The 12,256-nt window shown below is 52.0% G+C and overlaps 1 protein-coding gene across 5 annotated transcripts in view; it reads right to left on the reverse strand.

Moving 5' to 3' along the window:
- APPL2 (adaptor protein, phosphotyrosine interacting with PH domain and leucine zipper 2) overlaps positions 1-12,256 on the reverse strand; it is a 40,504-nt gene that overhangs the window by 7,571 nt on the left and 20,677 nt on the right. For 3 of the 5 annotated variants that reach the window (XM_008144728.3, XM_054719436.1, XM_054719437.1), the window contains 9 exons: positions 10,315-10,356; positions 10,142-10,200; positions 9,310-9,456; positions 5,126-5,208; positions 3,130-3,288; positions 1,901-2,089; positions 515-557; positions 378-434; positions 191-279 (listed from right to left, as the gene is read on the reverse strand). In XM_008144728.3, the coding sequence (XP_008142950.1) occupies positions 191-279; positions 378-434; positions 515-557; positions 1,901-2,089; positions 3,130-3,288; positions 5,126-5,208; positions 9,310-9,456; positions 10,142-10,200; positions 10,315-10,356 (868 nt within the window). Of the gene's footprint in view, positions 1-190; positions 280-377; positions 435-514; positions 558-1,900; positions 2,090-3,129; positions 3,289-5,125; positions 5,209-9,309; positions 9,457-10,141; positions 10,201-10,314; positions 11,510-12,256 lie in introns of those variants that run through there. The other 2 variants (XM_028150180.2, XM_054719435.1) reach the window with 1 other exon arrangement.

A 12,256-nucleotide genomic window follows, 5' to 3' on the forward strand; every position in this document is an offset into this window, starting at 1 on the left:
AGAAGGCGGGGCATCTGCAGGCAGGTCTGGATCCCGGCTCTGCCCTCACCTGTGCCGTGCACCCGGGACCCTTCCTGACCAGTTACTGCTTCTGCAGGACACCACCCGGGGGCTTGTGAGGGTGAAATGACTTGTGTCAAGTTCCTGATTTGGCTCCACAAAAGCTCGCTTTCCTTTGTCCGTTAGTTACCTGGGGCATGAGTTTTCTTGTTTTTTCCTAAAACTTGTAATGGGAGTCACTGCTTGGAGAGCCGTCTCATTCAGCTTGATGGCGACTGCCTAAAAATCCACAGGAAGACAGGCTCAGTCCCAGGAGGCAGACGCTCACCTTCCAGGCTGATTAAAGGGTGAGGTGCAGGGAAAGCGCTGTTGATTACCTCGGGGTTGTCAGTCAGGTAGATCTGCCTGGAGATGTTGTTGATCGCACAGATCCACTGTGGAGGACATTAAAAGACCTGCTGAATCCCGAGTCCCCCACTACAGTGAGAAGGAGGTGAAACAAACAGAATCTTACCTCTTCATTCTCCTTTCTGCTTTCTGCCTGGAGGATTATTCCCCTGAAATAAAGTGCATCCAAGTAAGTGCTTCCCAGATCGCAGTGACTGATGATGATTCCACCAAACAACTCCACTGGGGCCCCGAGGGGGAAGGGCAGGAAGGCAGCAAAATGGGAAGGAGAGAGAAGGGGGTTCTGGGTCTGGCTCTGTCATCTGCACAAACGCTTCCCTTCCCTGGGCCTTGGCTTTCTCGTCTAAACGGAGCAGGCTGGGCTCAGACCCCCTGGCCCAAGCCTGTGATTCTCACAGTGCGGCCCCTCTGGCCCCTCCTTCCCAGCCACCCCTCCCAGCCACCCCCAAAGAAGGAACAGCAGCCCCTCCACTCCTCCCCAAGAACGGAGAAGGCTGCATGAGGAGGCCTGGGAATACAGACAAGTACTACCGCACAGCCTTTGCGGGGTTTAACTCTGAAGGGCTCCACATCTAGCTCCTTTGTCCCCATCTCGTCTGTGGGAGACGGGGAACAGGGATCTCATCCCTATTTCACACCTGAGAAACCGAGGCCCAGAGGACTAAGTGACTGTTTAGGAGCACGACTAGAAACCAACCGGGCATCTTCACTCCCAGCTCATTTCCCGCACTTTATTTCACTCAGGGAGGGAGGAAAACGCTCTGCCAGGCTGGGGGAGGAGCTGGTCAACACTGCCCCCGCCCCCCCCAATGCCAGAGTTCAGATAAAGTCTCAACTCGCAACCCCAGCAGAGCCAATGCCAGCAGGGCGGCTGTGACAGGGACGGGCCACCCTCCCCCAGACAGGGGAACCCGGAGCACCGCCCGCCTCCTACCTCCTGGAGCCCTGCTCTACGTGAGAGGGCTCCCCTGGGAGGGGATCCACCGTGAACGACTACAGGCTGCCATCGGGAACGTAGGACCCCGGGGCCCGTGATGTATGGGGACAGCATGCTGAGGAGTGACCCTCCCACAGCTGAACGTCCTGTTCACATGTTTCAGCTGGAAACCCCGACTCCTCAGGCAGGTCTTCCTTCCTGACTCTCCTCCCCATCCCTGCCCCGCGCCAATGCACACACACATGCTTGTCTAGGAGCGGTGAGGCGGAGCCACAGCCTTCTGTGAGAAGAGAGCCGGTGCCCGCCAACAGCCACCTTTATCACTCTTACACGCAGGCCATCTCTTATCTAAGCAGAGACAATCCTCACCGGCACGCCTTCTGAAAGGCAGGTTGGATCCCACATGGGTCATGTGCTTAGAGAACACAAAACCGCCCTCCCAAAGGCCACCCGGCCCAGAACAGCCGCTCCCGTGGAGGAATGAGCCAGGAGGCCCTGGGCCGGGGTGGGGTCACTGCACTGGTTCTCCGCCCACGGGAAGCCCACGTGACATACGATTTCCCATTGGGGGTGGTGATCTGGAAGCAGTAGCGCCGGTCTTCACAATCCACCGCCATCACGGAGCAGTTGTCCAGGTCCTGGATCAGGCCGCCAGCCACGGCTCCCCTGGGCTGGCACATGAGGTTCCCGCCTTGGGTGAAGAAGTAAAGCCGCTCCCAGGAGGTGGTGACCAGTCCTGTTTTACTGCAAGGGTTGTGTGAAAGCCCATTAGTGTTAGGAAACATGAGCGGCACCTCCAAGTTCTGCTGCCCTTTGTGGGGATCAGTGACATTTTATAAACAATGGGTTCCTTTAGAGCAAAACTGCTTGGAAATAATTCAAGTGCAAAGAGCAGCAAGAGATGTGCAACTGAGCTTGGAGGATCTGGGAGATTATGGGCCAGCTCACACGGGGATGCCAGTCCCAGGGCCGACTCCAGGAAGTGGGCGGTGCACCTGCTCCTCAGCCAGATGAACAGAATTAGTCCGTCACCATTAGGAACTGAACCCTGGAAGGTCACTTCTCTAAGACATGGAGCTGCACTGCTCGATAGCCACTTAGTCACCAGGGCCACCTCTGGTATAAGAATCTTGGGGGCTTTTACCAGATTCAGTTTTGTTCCAACCGGATGTTATTCTCGTTTTGTGGGCTGTTTACAAGAGGAAAATCCGGTTCCTGGCAAAGAACACCAGGACCTTGTGGAGTTTTCTATCACTTGGCCTGTGACCAAGAAGCTTCCACACCTTTGAGGGGCTCTTCCCAGTAAGAAAACCGCTGACAGTTCCTCTGCGCAGACCCTCCGATGCGGGGAGATCAAATACACGACCTGATTCAGTATTTACTGAGCAGCGACTATGTGTGAGGCACTAGGTTTCCTGCCCCAATAATTACTTTAGTTAATTTCCAAAGAGGGTCACAGCTAACATCTGAGTGCTTGCTGCCTGTTAAGAAATATCTCATTCGACCCTTGCAGCAACTTTATGGTATAGGTGCACTTATCAGTTCTATTTTATGGATGAGGCAACCGAGCCCCCACCAACCCACCAATGGCCATGATGACCAGGAACAGGGGTGGCCTGTGGTGTCTAGGAGTCCACAAGCTGGGTTCTTACTCATACGACTATTCCTAGGTCCCCGGCAGGAGGGGTGCTGTAGTGGGAGTTCCCCCCAACCTCCCCACCCCACTCTCTGATGGGGCACTCAGCTCTTTAGCCACTCCACGGGGCGGGCCACGGCATCCTCACCTCCTAAGGTTAAGGTAACCGGCCTTCTGGATGAGGTTCCTGTTGATCTGTGGTGCAGCCACATCGAAGTCTGGCGTGTAAACAGATTCGTCCACAGAAAGTAGCTCTTGCTGGGACACCCTCATCTTTTCTGCTTCGGCTTCCAGTTCCACCTGAATGCTTAAGACAGAAGGTGTCCGTCCGGTCAGCCACCCAGCACTGGCCTGCCCAGTGGATGGCAGAGCCGCAGCTCCCCACCTCCCTCTTGGCCTGGAAGCTGGAGCTTAGACACTCCAGGATGCATTACTCTGTGTTCACATGACCGCTGTTTTAAAACAGAACACAGGTCCCACTGGACAACGCCTGAACCCAGCTAAAGAGTTCCTCTGCTGACAAAGGTGTCATGCGCAGAACTGCTGATACAAACTTCAGGAGAAAAGCTTCAATGAGCCCATTCTTAGGGGCGGCACGTGCAGGCGGCCTGTGAAAGGGCCTGAAAGGCGAGGACAGCAGTCGTTCCTGCTCCCTTTGGTTTAGGCAAGAGCCGGGAGATGGCCGCTGGAGAGGGGAAATGACCAGGAGTGGTACCAAGGGGCTCCAGCAATGCCAGGGCAATGCTCTTCCTTTTCAGATAGACAGCCCCACGCCTGCCGCACCCGGTGGTGACGGGCTGGGCTGTAAAGGCCTGAACACCATCTGCCAACAGGGCCCATCCATCCGAGAAAGCGAACTTCAGAGGCGTGTCCCTCTTCACCGTGTTAAAGGAGGTAAGACAGAATTACACATGTTAAAACAGAGGGGACCTTGGGGGCCAGCTGCCTAGGGTTCCACCAAGTGAGTTCCTCAGGATTTTCTCTCAAAGGGTCTGCAGTGAAGTAAGTTGGGCTTGCACACTCAGACTCCGCTGTAGGAGAGCCCATGCCCGCCGTCTGTACCGTGTTGAACGCAGCTGGATGCAGGCCGCCATCCAGGTGAGGGCTGGCTACTCGGACATTTGAATGAAATGACAGGAGTCCATAGCTGGTGGCCTCGGGCTGGGCCAGCTGGCGGACAGACCTCATTAGCTACACCTGCTTGTCACTGCCACGGCTAGGAGAACGGAGCAGTACAAGGGAAGGAAGGTGGGAGGGAGCCAAAGCTTTACAAAATCACCTCGTTTCTTACACTTTTGTGGGTGATAAAACTCTGAGGACCCAATGAAAGGTAAGAATTTTCTCCCCAGAGAAATACTCATGTGTACCCACAAGACAGACATATTTCTATCCCCAGAAATCATGAAAAGTACTCAGGAGCCATATGTCTGATTTTTTAATGGAATAAGCCCGGTGCCGGGGGTGCCCGGAGCCTCCGCTGAGCTCACCATCAGGGACGCTGACAACAGGGGGCAAAGGGAGTCAGAGTGGCCACAGCATCATTAAGGGTGGCAGGGCGGTCTGGAGAGAGGACGCATTTTTTTAAAAAATAAGCAACTGTCAGACTGAACTCCAGGTTGTTAAATTAATTCAAAAAGGCTTACTGCCTTGTTTATCATACATTAGTGTGATGATCAGAAGTTCCTAAAAAGTTGCAGCACTTCTGGCTGCTAACCTGTTAGCTCTCCAAGAAGAAAACAAGCACTCTTTCCACAGCAAGTCTAAACCGGACTGAGGCTCCTAACACGTGAAACTTGATTGTTACAGAAGATTCGAAGAAAAAAGACTCAATTCTTTGACTTGATAGAAAAGTTCCCCTGTGGATCCTTTAATCTTTTATTGATTTATAATCTGTAAATGTAGTGGATAGGACTCTGGGCTCCACATAAGCTGGGAAATGCAGAAATCATTACTTTTTAACCACACTGTTCACAAATGTCAGCAGCTAACTGTTCCTGGGAGTTCAGGGAGTGGACAGCAGCTGCAGGGGACCCTCTGTAGCCAGCAACCTCCACCTCCACCCCCACCCCCACTCCCACCCCCACCGGAGAGGCTGATTTGGCAGAAAGCAAAAGCACCAAGACCCCACCGGAGTGCAGCATTACCTCTGAACCATGTCCGACACGGAGGATAAGAAGTTGTCCATGCTTTGGGAAAACATCGCTGCTCCCTTCTTAAAAAAGTTAATCTGAAAGATACAATTACGATATTCTGAAAATCGTTCAGGAAAGTGGACGGCTGAGTTCCTGGACTGTGAGACTGACGGCGGGGGCGGCTGACCCTGGCTGGCCGGCTCCTCGCCCGCAGCACTGGCGGCATCTCCATGAGCCCCCACCCCACCAGCTGAGAGTTACTCCCAACCCCCCGGGTGCGTGTGGAGAAAGGGGATGGTGAAACCTGCTAGTCTGTAAAGTCTGTAAAGCTCAGGAATCATATAACACTTGGCATATACCAGGTGTGACAGTAATTACTACCGATAATTAATTTCAATATTGTCAGCCTTTTTCCTGTGTGAATTCTAGATAGTGGGTTTCTAGGACAAGGATTAGGTCATCTTCACCTCTGCATCTGTAGGGGCTACATCGGTGTGTGACCAGTGACACGCACAGCACCAACAAGAGACAGACACGCAGCAGGAGGGTCTCAGAGAGGCGAGGGTCGCCATCTGACTGACCCCCTCCCTGAGCCACGGGCAGCTCTGAACACAGGCTGCACGGTGACATGGCTGAATTCCAGAGGGAAAGCTGGGCTGCAGGCCCTTCCAACCCTGACATCCGCTGAAGGGGGACGTGTGTGTAAAGGAAGCAGGCGGCCCTGGCATAGGGCTCCCCATGCCTACGGTGGGTGCGCTCTCTGCCCAGGGAAGACCTGAGGACCCAGTCTGAAAATGAAACTGCCGATGCTGGCTTTTTGGGAACCAACAGAAGGAATTCTTTACTTCTGTGATTCCTAGGTATTCACTTCCCAGAAGGTTGGGGTCCCCTGACAAGCCCTGAAGGGCAGGGGTACGGGAACGAGAAGAGACGACCTCTGTGCCTTATTGACATGGGCAACCATCCCGCCCGAAAAGCTCGCGCTTCTGTCTCTTTCTAAGGCTGGGCCTTTAAAAATCTGAATATGGTATAAGCCACTCCATTTTGCACCTCTGACTGCAGAGAAGTAATGGTTGCAAACCTCCGTCATGAGAGAAAACACTCAGCTTGGACATGGGTATCCTCTCAGGTTACAGGGCTGGTCTGTCTGATCTGGAAGCAGCCCCTGCCTGGGTGGTGGGCACAGCACTGACCTCTCACCTCAAAGAGACTAGCAGGAGTCATCGGTACGGCCCTGAGGCCTGGGGAAGGACGTACACACCTGTCCTTAGTTCTTACAGCACAGAAGCAGCTGATGATCGGATTACCCTAATGCAAAGTAACCCCAACCGGGAGAGGTTCTGGCCCGTGATCTCTGAATCGTACAGAGATGAGCATTCTGAATCCTTGAAATGTTAAATATCAAAGTCCGCTGAAGGAGCATTATGCATTTCTAAGGGCACAACTTCACGCTGGCTTCCCCTCACCTTCCCCTCCCTGAACTCCCCGCACCCGTCCATGTCTGAGCCCCTCCACTAGCCTCTCAGCTCCTAGGGCAGGGCTCACGTATTCCCTCAAAAATCTGATGAACGGGTGGAAGGCAGGGATGAGATACTGGCTTCCACAGCCACGTCACACACTGCTTACCCTGTAAATACTACGTTAAGAGTTCATGTGTGTGCCCTCATAAACCTGGACAGGCTGACAACGCCTCTATTGGTTTGCAGGAGGGAGGACTAGTCATGACTTAATTGAAAACCTGTTTGACGAGGGCCAGGGAAGGCAGAAATGGAGTCAAACAACCTCCACTATGGCGGGTGGTGGTGAGAAGTCTGATTCAGAGGAAAGTCATCCAAAGACCAAAGTTCACACGCCTTCGGGAGCAGTGGGAAGTACAAATGGTCAAAAAACCAGCAGCCAACTAAGGCGATGCTCAACGAACACTGACTTAAAAGGGCTGCTTCGGAATCATCCAAAGAGGGGGTCAGACAACAACCTGGACTAAGAGAAAGAACTACCATTTCACCGGGATTAAAGTCTGCAGGGCGAGGGGCTATTTGGTCTTGTGTCTTAAAATCTGGATACTTTTCATATGAAAAATGAAATGTGCCGTCCTCAGTCCCCAACAACAGTGTGCTCCGTCCTGCCTTCCCAGGCATGGGCTGCATTCATGTTGCTGTGCCCACAGTCCCTCTTCCCCCACCCCCCCCGGCCCCCCAGGCCAGCAGCATTCGCTTCAAAGGTCCAGGCTGGGGGAAGTGGTGTACTTCTCGGCCATGAAGAGTGAAAGCAACCGGATAAAACCCATCCTTTAGCGCTTTTAGGGACCCTCCTCTACCCAGGCTCCAAGGCTGTCCCAGGCCTGCAGCCGTGCATCTTTCTGAGACTAAGTTCCAGATACTCCCTGGCCCTGGGCCTCTCATGGGCAGGGATTACTGCTCCCAAGGCCAGGCCTGTCAGTCCAGGGAGGATGACTTCTCCACGCCCTTCGTGCCCAGGTGTTAAGTAGAGAGCGGAGGGGTGCTGGCATTCTCTAACAAGTAGGATACCCACCAGGGCAGAGGTGCAATGTTTAATGGAAGGAGAGAGGGGGCTACAGAGAGGACACACATGTGGACACAGTGCCCATGTGAGGAAGCTGGCCCAACCCAAGGATTTGCTGAGGGCTGCAGCCCACAGCGGGGTAGTGCTAGATTTTGGTTTAGCCCAGCTTACTCAGATGATACAGAAAGATTACACTGTTCTATTAAATATTAACACTAAGGGCATAAGCTGACTTTAGGGTCTGCATTATTCAGCAAGGTAATAACCATATTAAGATGACAGACAACTGACTTTGGATGTTCAAAGATCTTCTCTGGTTCCTCCTTTCCCTGAATGAAAGTGATGTGCTTTTTAAAAATGTTTGTATTTTTAGCCCTAGCCAGTTTGGCTCAGTGGATAGAGCGTGGGCCCATGGACTGAAGGGTCCCAGGTTTAATTCCGGTCAAGGGCATGTACCTTGGTTGCGGGCACATCCCCAGTAGGGGGTGTGCAAGAGGCAGCTGATCGATGATTCTCTCTCATTGATGTTTCTAACTCTCTATCCCTCTCTCTTCCTCTCTGTAAAAAATCAATAAAATATATTTAAAAAAAAAATGTTTGTATTTTTAGCCCTAGCCAGTTTGGCTCAGTGAATAGAGGCGTGGGCCCATGGACTGAAGGGTCCCAGGTTTAATTCTGGTCAAGGGCACATACCTCGATTGCCGGCTTGATCCCGGCCCTGGTCAGGATGCATGCAGGAGGCAACCAATTGATGCGTCTCACATCGATGTCTCTCTCTCTCTCTTCCCCTCCCTTCCACTCTCTCTAAAAATCAATGGAAAAATATCCTTGGGTGAGGATTAACATAAAAAATACAATATGTATTTTTTAAATGTATTATGAAAATAACAGGTGCTCACATGTAAGGTTTTTAAGTTACTGACTTTTCCTTCTCAACATTTTGCTTCCTCACATCCCTTTCCGTCCCTAGATCAGAGAAGGTTTCCAGATGCGTTTCTCACAAGCCGGAGTGAGTCTGGAGTCAACAATGAGTGGAGCGACCGCAGGGCAGGGATGGCGGGCGAGGCTGGTGCCACTTGCCTCACATTCCCACCACTCCTGTCCCTGCCAGGCTGGTGCCACAGGCAAGGCCCCATCCTGAACCTGGGACCTCCCTGCACACAAACACTCTACCGTGATTTCATTGGCAACGTTTCCCCAGGTCCTACGTGCCCAGGTGCTGGCATTTGCCTTAGCCACGTCTCACGAGAACAGCCCCGCCGAGGTGACTGTACCACTGAGCAGGGGCGGCCTGTGTGGAGGCCTCGCTGGTGAGCCTGGCTCCACAGCCCGCACAGGAAGCTGCTTCTCAGACAGCCGGGCCCGGCCCGCTGTCATCTGGGTCAGAGACAAGGGCCGTGCCGGCGCCTGCCCACAGGAGGCACGGGACCAAGGCCATTGCTTCCTGCGTGTACAGCCCAAGCCCCGCTGACGGCCCCGCCCACCGGAAGCTCTCCAGGTGCCGCCCACCGGAAGCTCTCCAGGTGCCGCCCACCGGAAGCTCTCCAGGTGCCGGACTTCCAAGAGCTCCTGGGAGGCTGTGCATGTGCTTCCTCCTCTGACGCTGCCTGTGTGTCCCCCGTGCTCCCTCCGCAGCGGGCGTAGGTCCTACGCCTCAGGGAAGGGCTGCCTACCTGTCCGTGGGCGAAGCCCAGCATGGGCTCCATCATGGCCATGCGCTTCCTGTACTGCAGTGCGTTGAGGGCGCAGTAGTACTGAAGGGACGAAAGGTGCTGTTTCCGCCGGGCAGCCGCCACCTCCTTCACCACCTCAGTCTTCACCTGTTGAAGAGGTGACAGGAGAACGTCACTTGGGCCGATGGACGTGGCAATTCCGTAAGAGCACGCAACTCCAAACCGTGCTCATTTCTACTTGAGAACCATTTTTGTAACCAAGAGAATGAAACATAGATAAGGTTCCACCTCATGTTTTCAAATACCCAAAGTGACAGCATGTCCGTGTTGTGAGGCTGCCCCGGGTGGAGCCGGTCCCTCCTGGGAGCACTCCAAGCGCCACACCCGTTAGGAAAACAACACGGCCAGTGCGCTGAAGGCCACACCCGTTCTGGTCACCTGTGAGACTGCTCAAGGAAATCATGTGGCAGAAATGAAAGCTACGTGCCTGAAAACATCCAATGTTACTTACAGTAGTGAGTTAAAGAATCAGAGCCAGCAAGTGCCTGAGTGTCTATGAGTCAATCAGTGAGGAGCCTCACTTACGTTAAAATCATAGTGTGACTGTAATTCTACGATGGTCCCAAGTTGGTGTTTGAAAACTAATTTTCAAAGCTAGAATTGGGAAGTGAAAAATCTACTTTAGGAGATTTAGAATAAAAAATTTTAAAAATCTATGTATAGGAAAAAAGAAGAAATTCACCAAGACACCCTCAAGGCCACTAACTCACAACGGGAAGACACAAAAGGAGCTACGTAAAAGAGGTGAAGACATGTACGGCAGTGTTCTTACCTTTTCATTCTCCTTCTTTTTAGGAAGCCTGCTATATTTGGCCATTGAGAGGTCATGCTCTAAAAGTAAAGAGACATGTTAGCACCCAGACGGGTTGAAAGGCAAGAACATTCAGTCAGCATCTCCGCCCACAGACTCACTAAACCCGCACACAAGAATGGAGAGGTGCCTACCCGTGCTGGCGAGTCCGAAGAGATCCTTTAGAGTGCTTACTTCTGCCCAAGAGAAAAGAGACGTCTTAGAGCAGAGAGAAACAAAACAAGCCGGTCCAGAGCTGCGTGCTCGCCCAAGGAAAGGAAGGTGTCCACGCGGACGGGAAGGCGCTGCCAGCACCTCAGGCCCTCGGCCCTCACGGGGCCCTGGCCCGGCGGGGACTCCTGGTCTCACTGGAGCTTGTGGCTTCAGCTGCACCCCACACCCAGGGACCCTGACTGCCCCCGGAGCAGGGAGCAGTTCTCCCCAGGCAGCCTTGAGGATCTGAAGGAGAGGGCACTCGGAGACCAGGTGGAGGGCATGGTGGCAGGGACTATGCAGAGACCTGGAGTGTATGTGTAAGCTCCGCCTCTTCAGCCCCCACGTGTTCTCAGACATCTCTCCTCAGAATGCCCTCACTATACCAAACCCTGGAAATGGCCTGTCATTGCTGTTTTAAAACCTGACAAAAGAACACGGGTGCTTGTTTTAATGAAAAAGACCTGAAGCAATCCAGTGTACTGTACTTTCAGCAAGCCAACACCAACAACTATTACCCCATGTGGGCGCTACCCCCTTCACATACAAAGATGGCTAAACAAAGTCCAAGACAAACCCCCCAAAAAGATCAATGAGAGCAATGGAAGTCCAAGGTTAAACACTTAAAAACTCAGGTACCTAAAAGAAAAAAGACAGACACCTAAACGACAGTGATGCTTTACAGTTTTAACGCTCTCCATTTCTACTTTGTCAAAGCCAAGCATTTTCACATCATCTATATTGCTTTTCAATTTACGTCAAAACTGCCTCCAGCTTTTTAACTTCTCTTCATATTATTTCTTCCTCTTCCTGATATCAGGATACTTTCTCTTCTTGCATTTTCCCTTCTTTCTCTCTCCTTTTTACTTCCTATTGGAGCAGAGCTGTGATGTTTTCCTTACCAATTTAAATCGCTTTCTTAGCATTTCCTGTGCTGCCCTCATCCAGATTCCGTCCTTGTATTGGTGAGCAAACGAGTAAGGCAGAAAAATGAAACACCACCATCTGGGGGGTAAGAGGGTGCCAGATTCTAAATTGGTTCCGATGCTAACTCAAGTATGACCTGCGCCAACACTTCAAATTTGTCCTGGTGTCATCAGAAAAGGATACTTAAACGTTTTTCATTGATACTCTCCTTAAAAAAAAAAAAAAAAAAATCACCATCCTGGGTAAATACTCCTAATCCACATGGTTAGCTCTCCTGGAGTCATGAGACCACTGTCACCAAAGCCGTGGGCAGACGCTCTCAATTCCAGGTTTGCCTCCCAAAAAACGAAGCCAAGAGACAACCCAGGTCTTAGGGGATGATTACTTTCTTTCCAGAACATTTCCTTTAACCAGTTAACTGCCATGACATTTTGAATTTAATTAAAAAAGGTCCACCGCTTGCATCTAAAGACGCTTATGGCGTACAAATGGTTAAAAATGATAGCCAAGCCTCCTCCCACCCTACATCCCTGAGAACAGTGCGCCTTTGCGAATGCCTTTGCGAATGCTCCGGGCGATGGTACAAGCCTTGCTCTCTCTGTGTACTCGGTCAACACGAATTCACCTCCGAGAGCCCAGCCAGATCACCTTCTCCAGGAAGCCTCCCCTGGCGCCCTGTCCTCAAAGGCAATGACGTCTTTCTGTCCCTCTTGCTATTCCTTGGACGTCTCTGTCCTGCTGCCCTCATCACATGATGTTACCATGGTCCGACTCCAAGTCTGTTTTATTAGTCTGTGACCTCCTTTAGCTGAGCCAAGAACACAGTGGGGATTCAATGCAAGTCAGTTAAATTGAACTACTCAACAAGATAGGGCATTTCTCAGTAATCCACGCATTTAAAGAAATTTTAATGCAGTATGAATTATTACTAAATGAACTAATATTTTAAATGTGACG

Source organism: Eptesicus fuscus, chromosome 7, assembly GCF_027574615.1.
Source record: "Eptesicus fuscus isolate TK198812 chromosome 7, DD_ASM_mEF_20220401, whole genome shotgun sequence".
Lineage (NCBI taxonomy): Eukaryota > Metazoa > Chordata > Mammalia > Chiroptera > Vespertilionidae > Eptesicus > Eptesicus fuscus.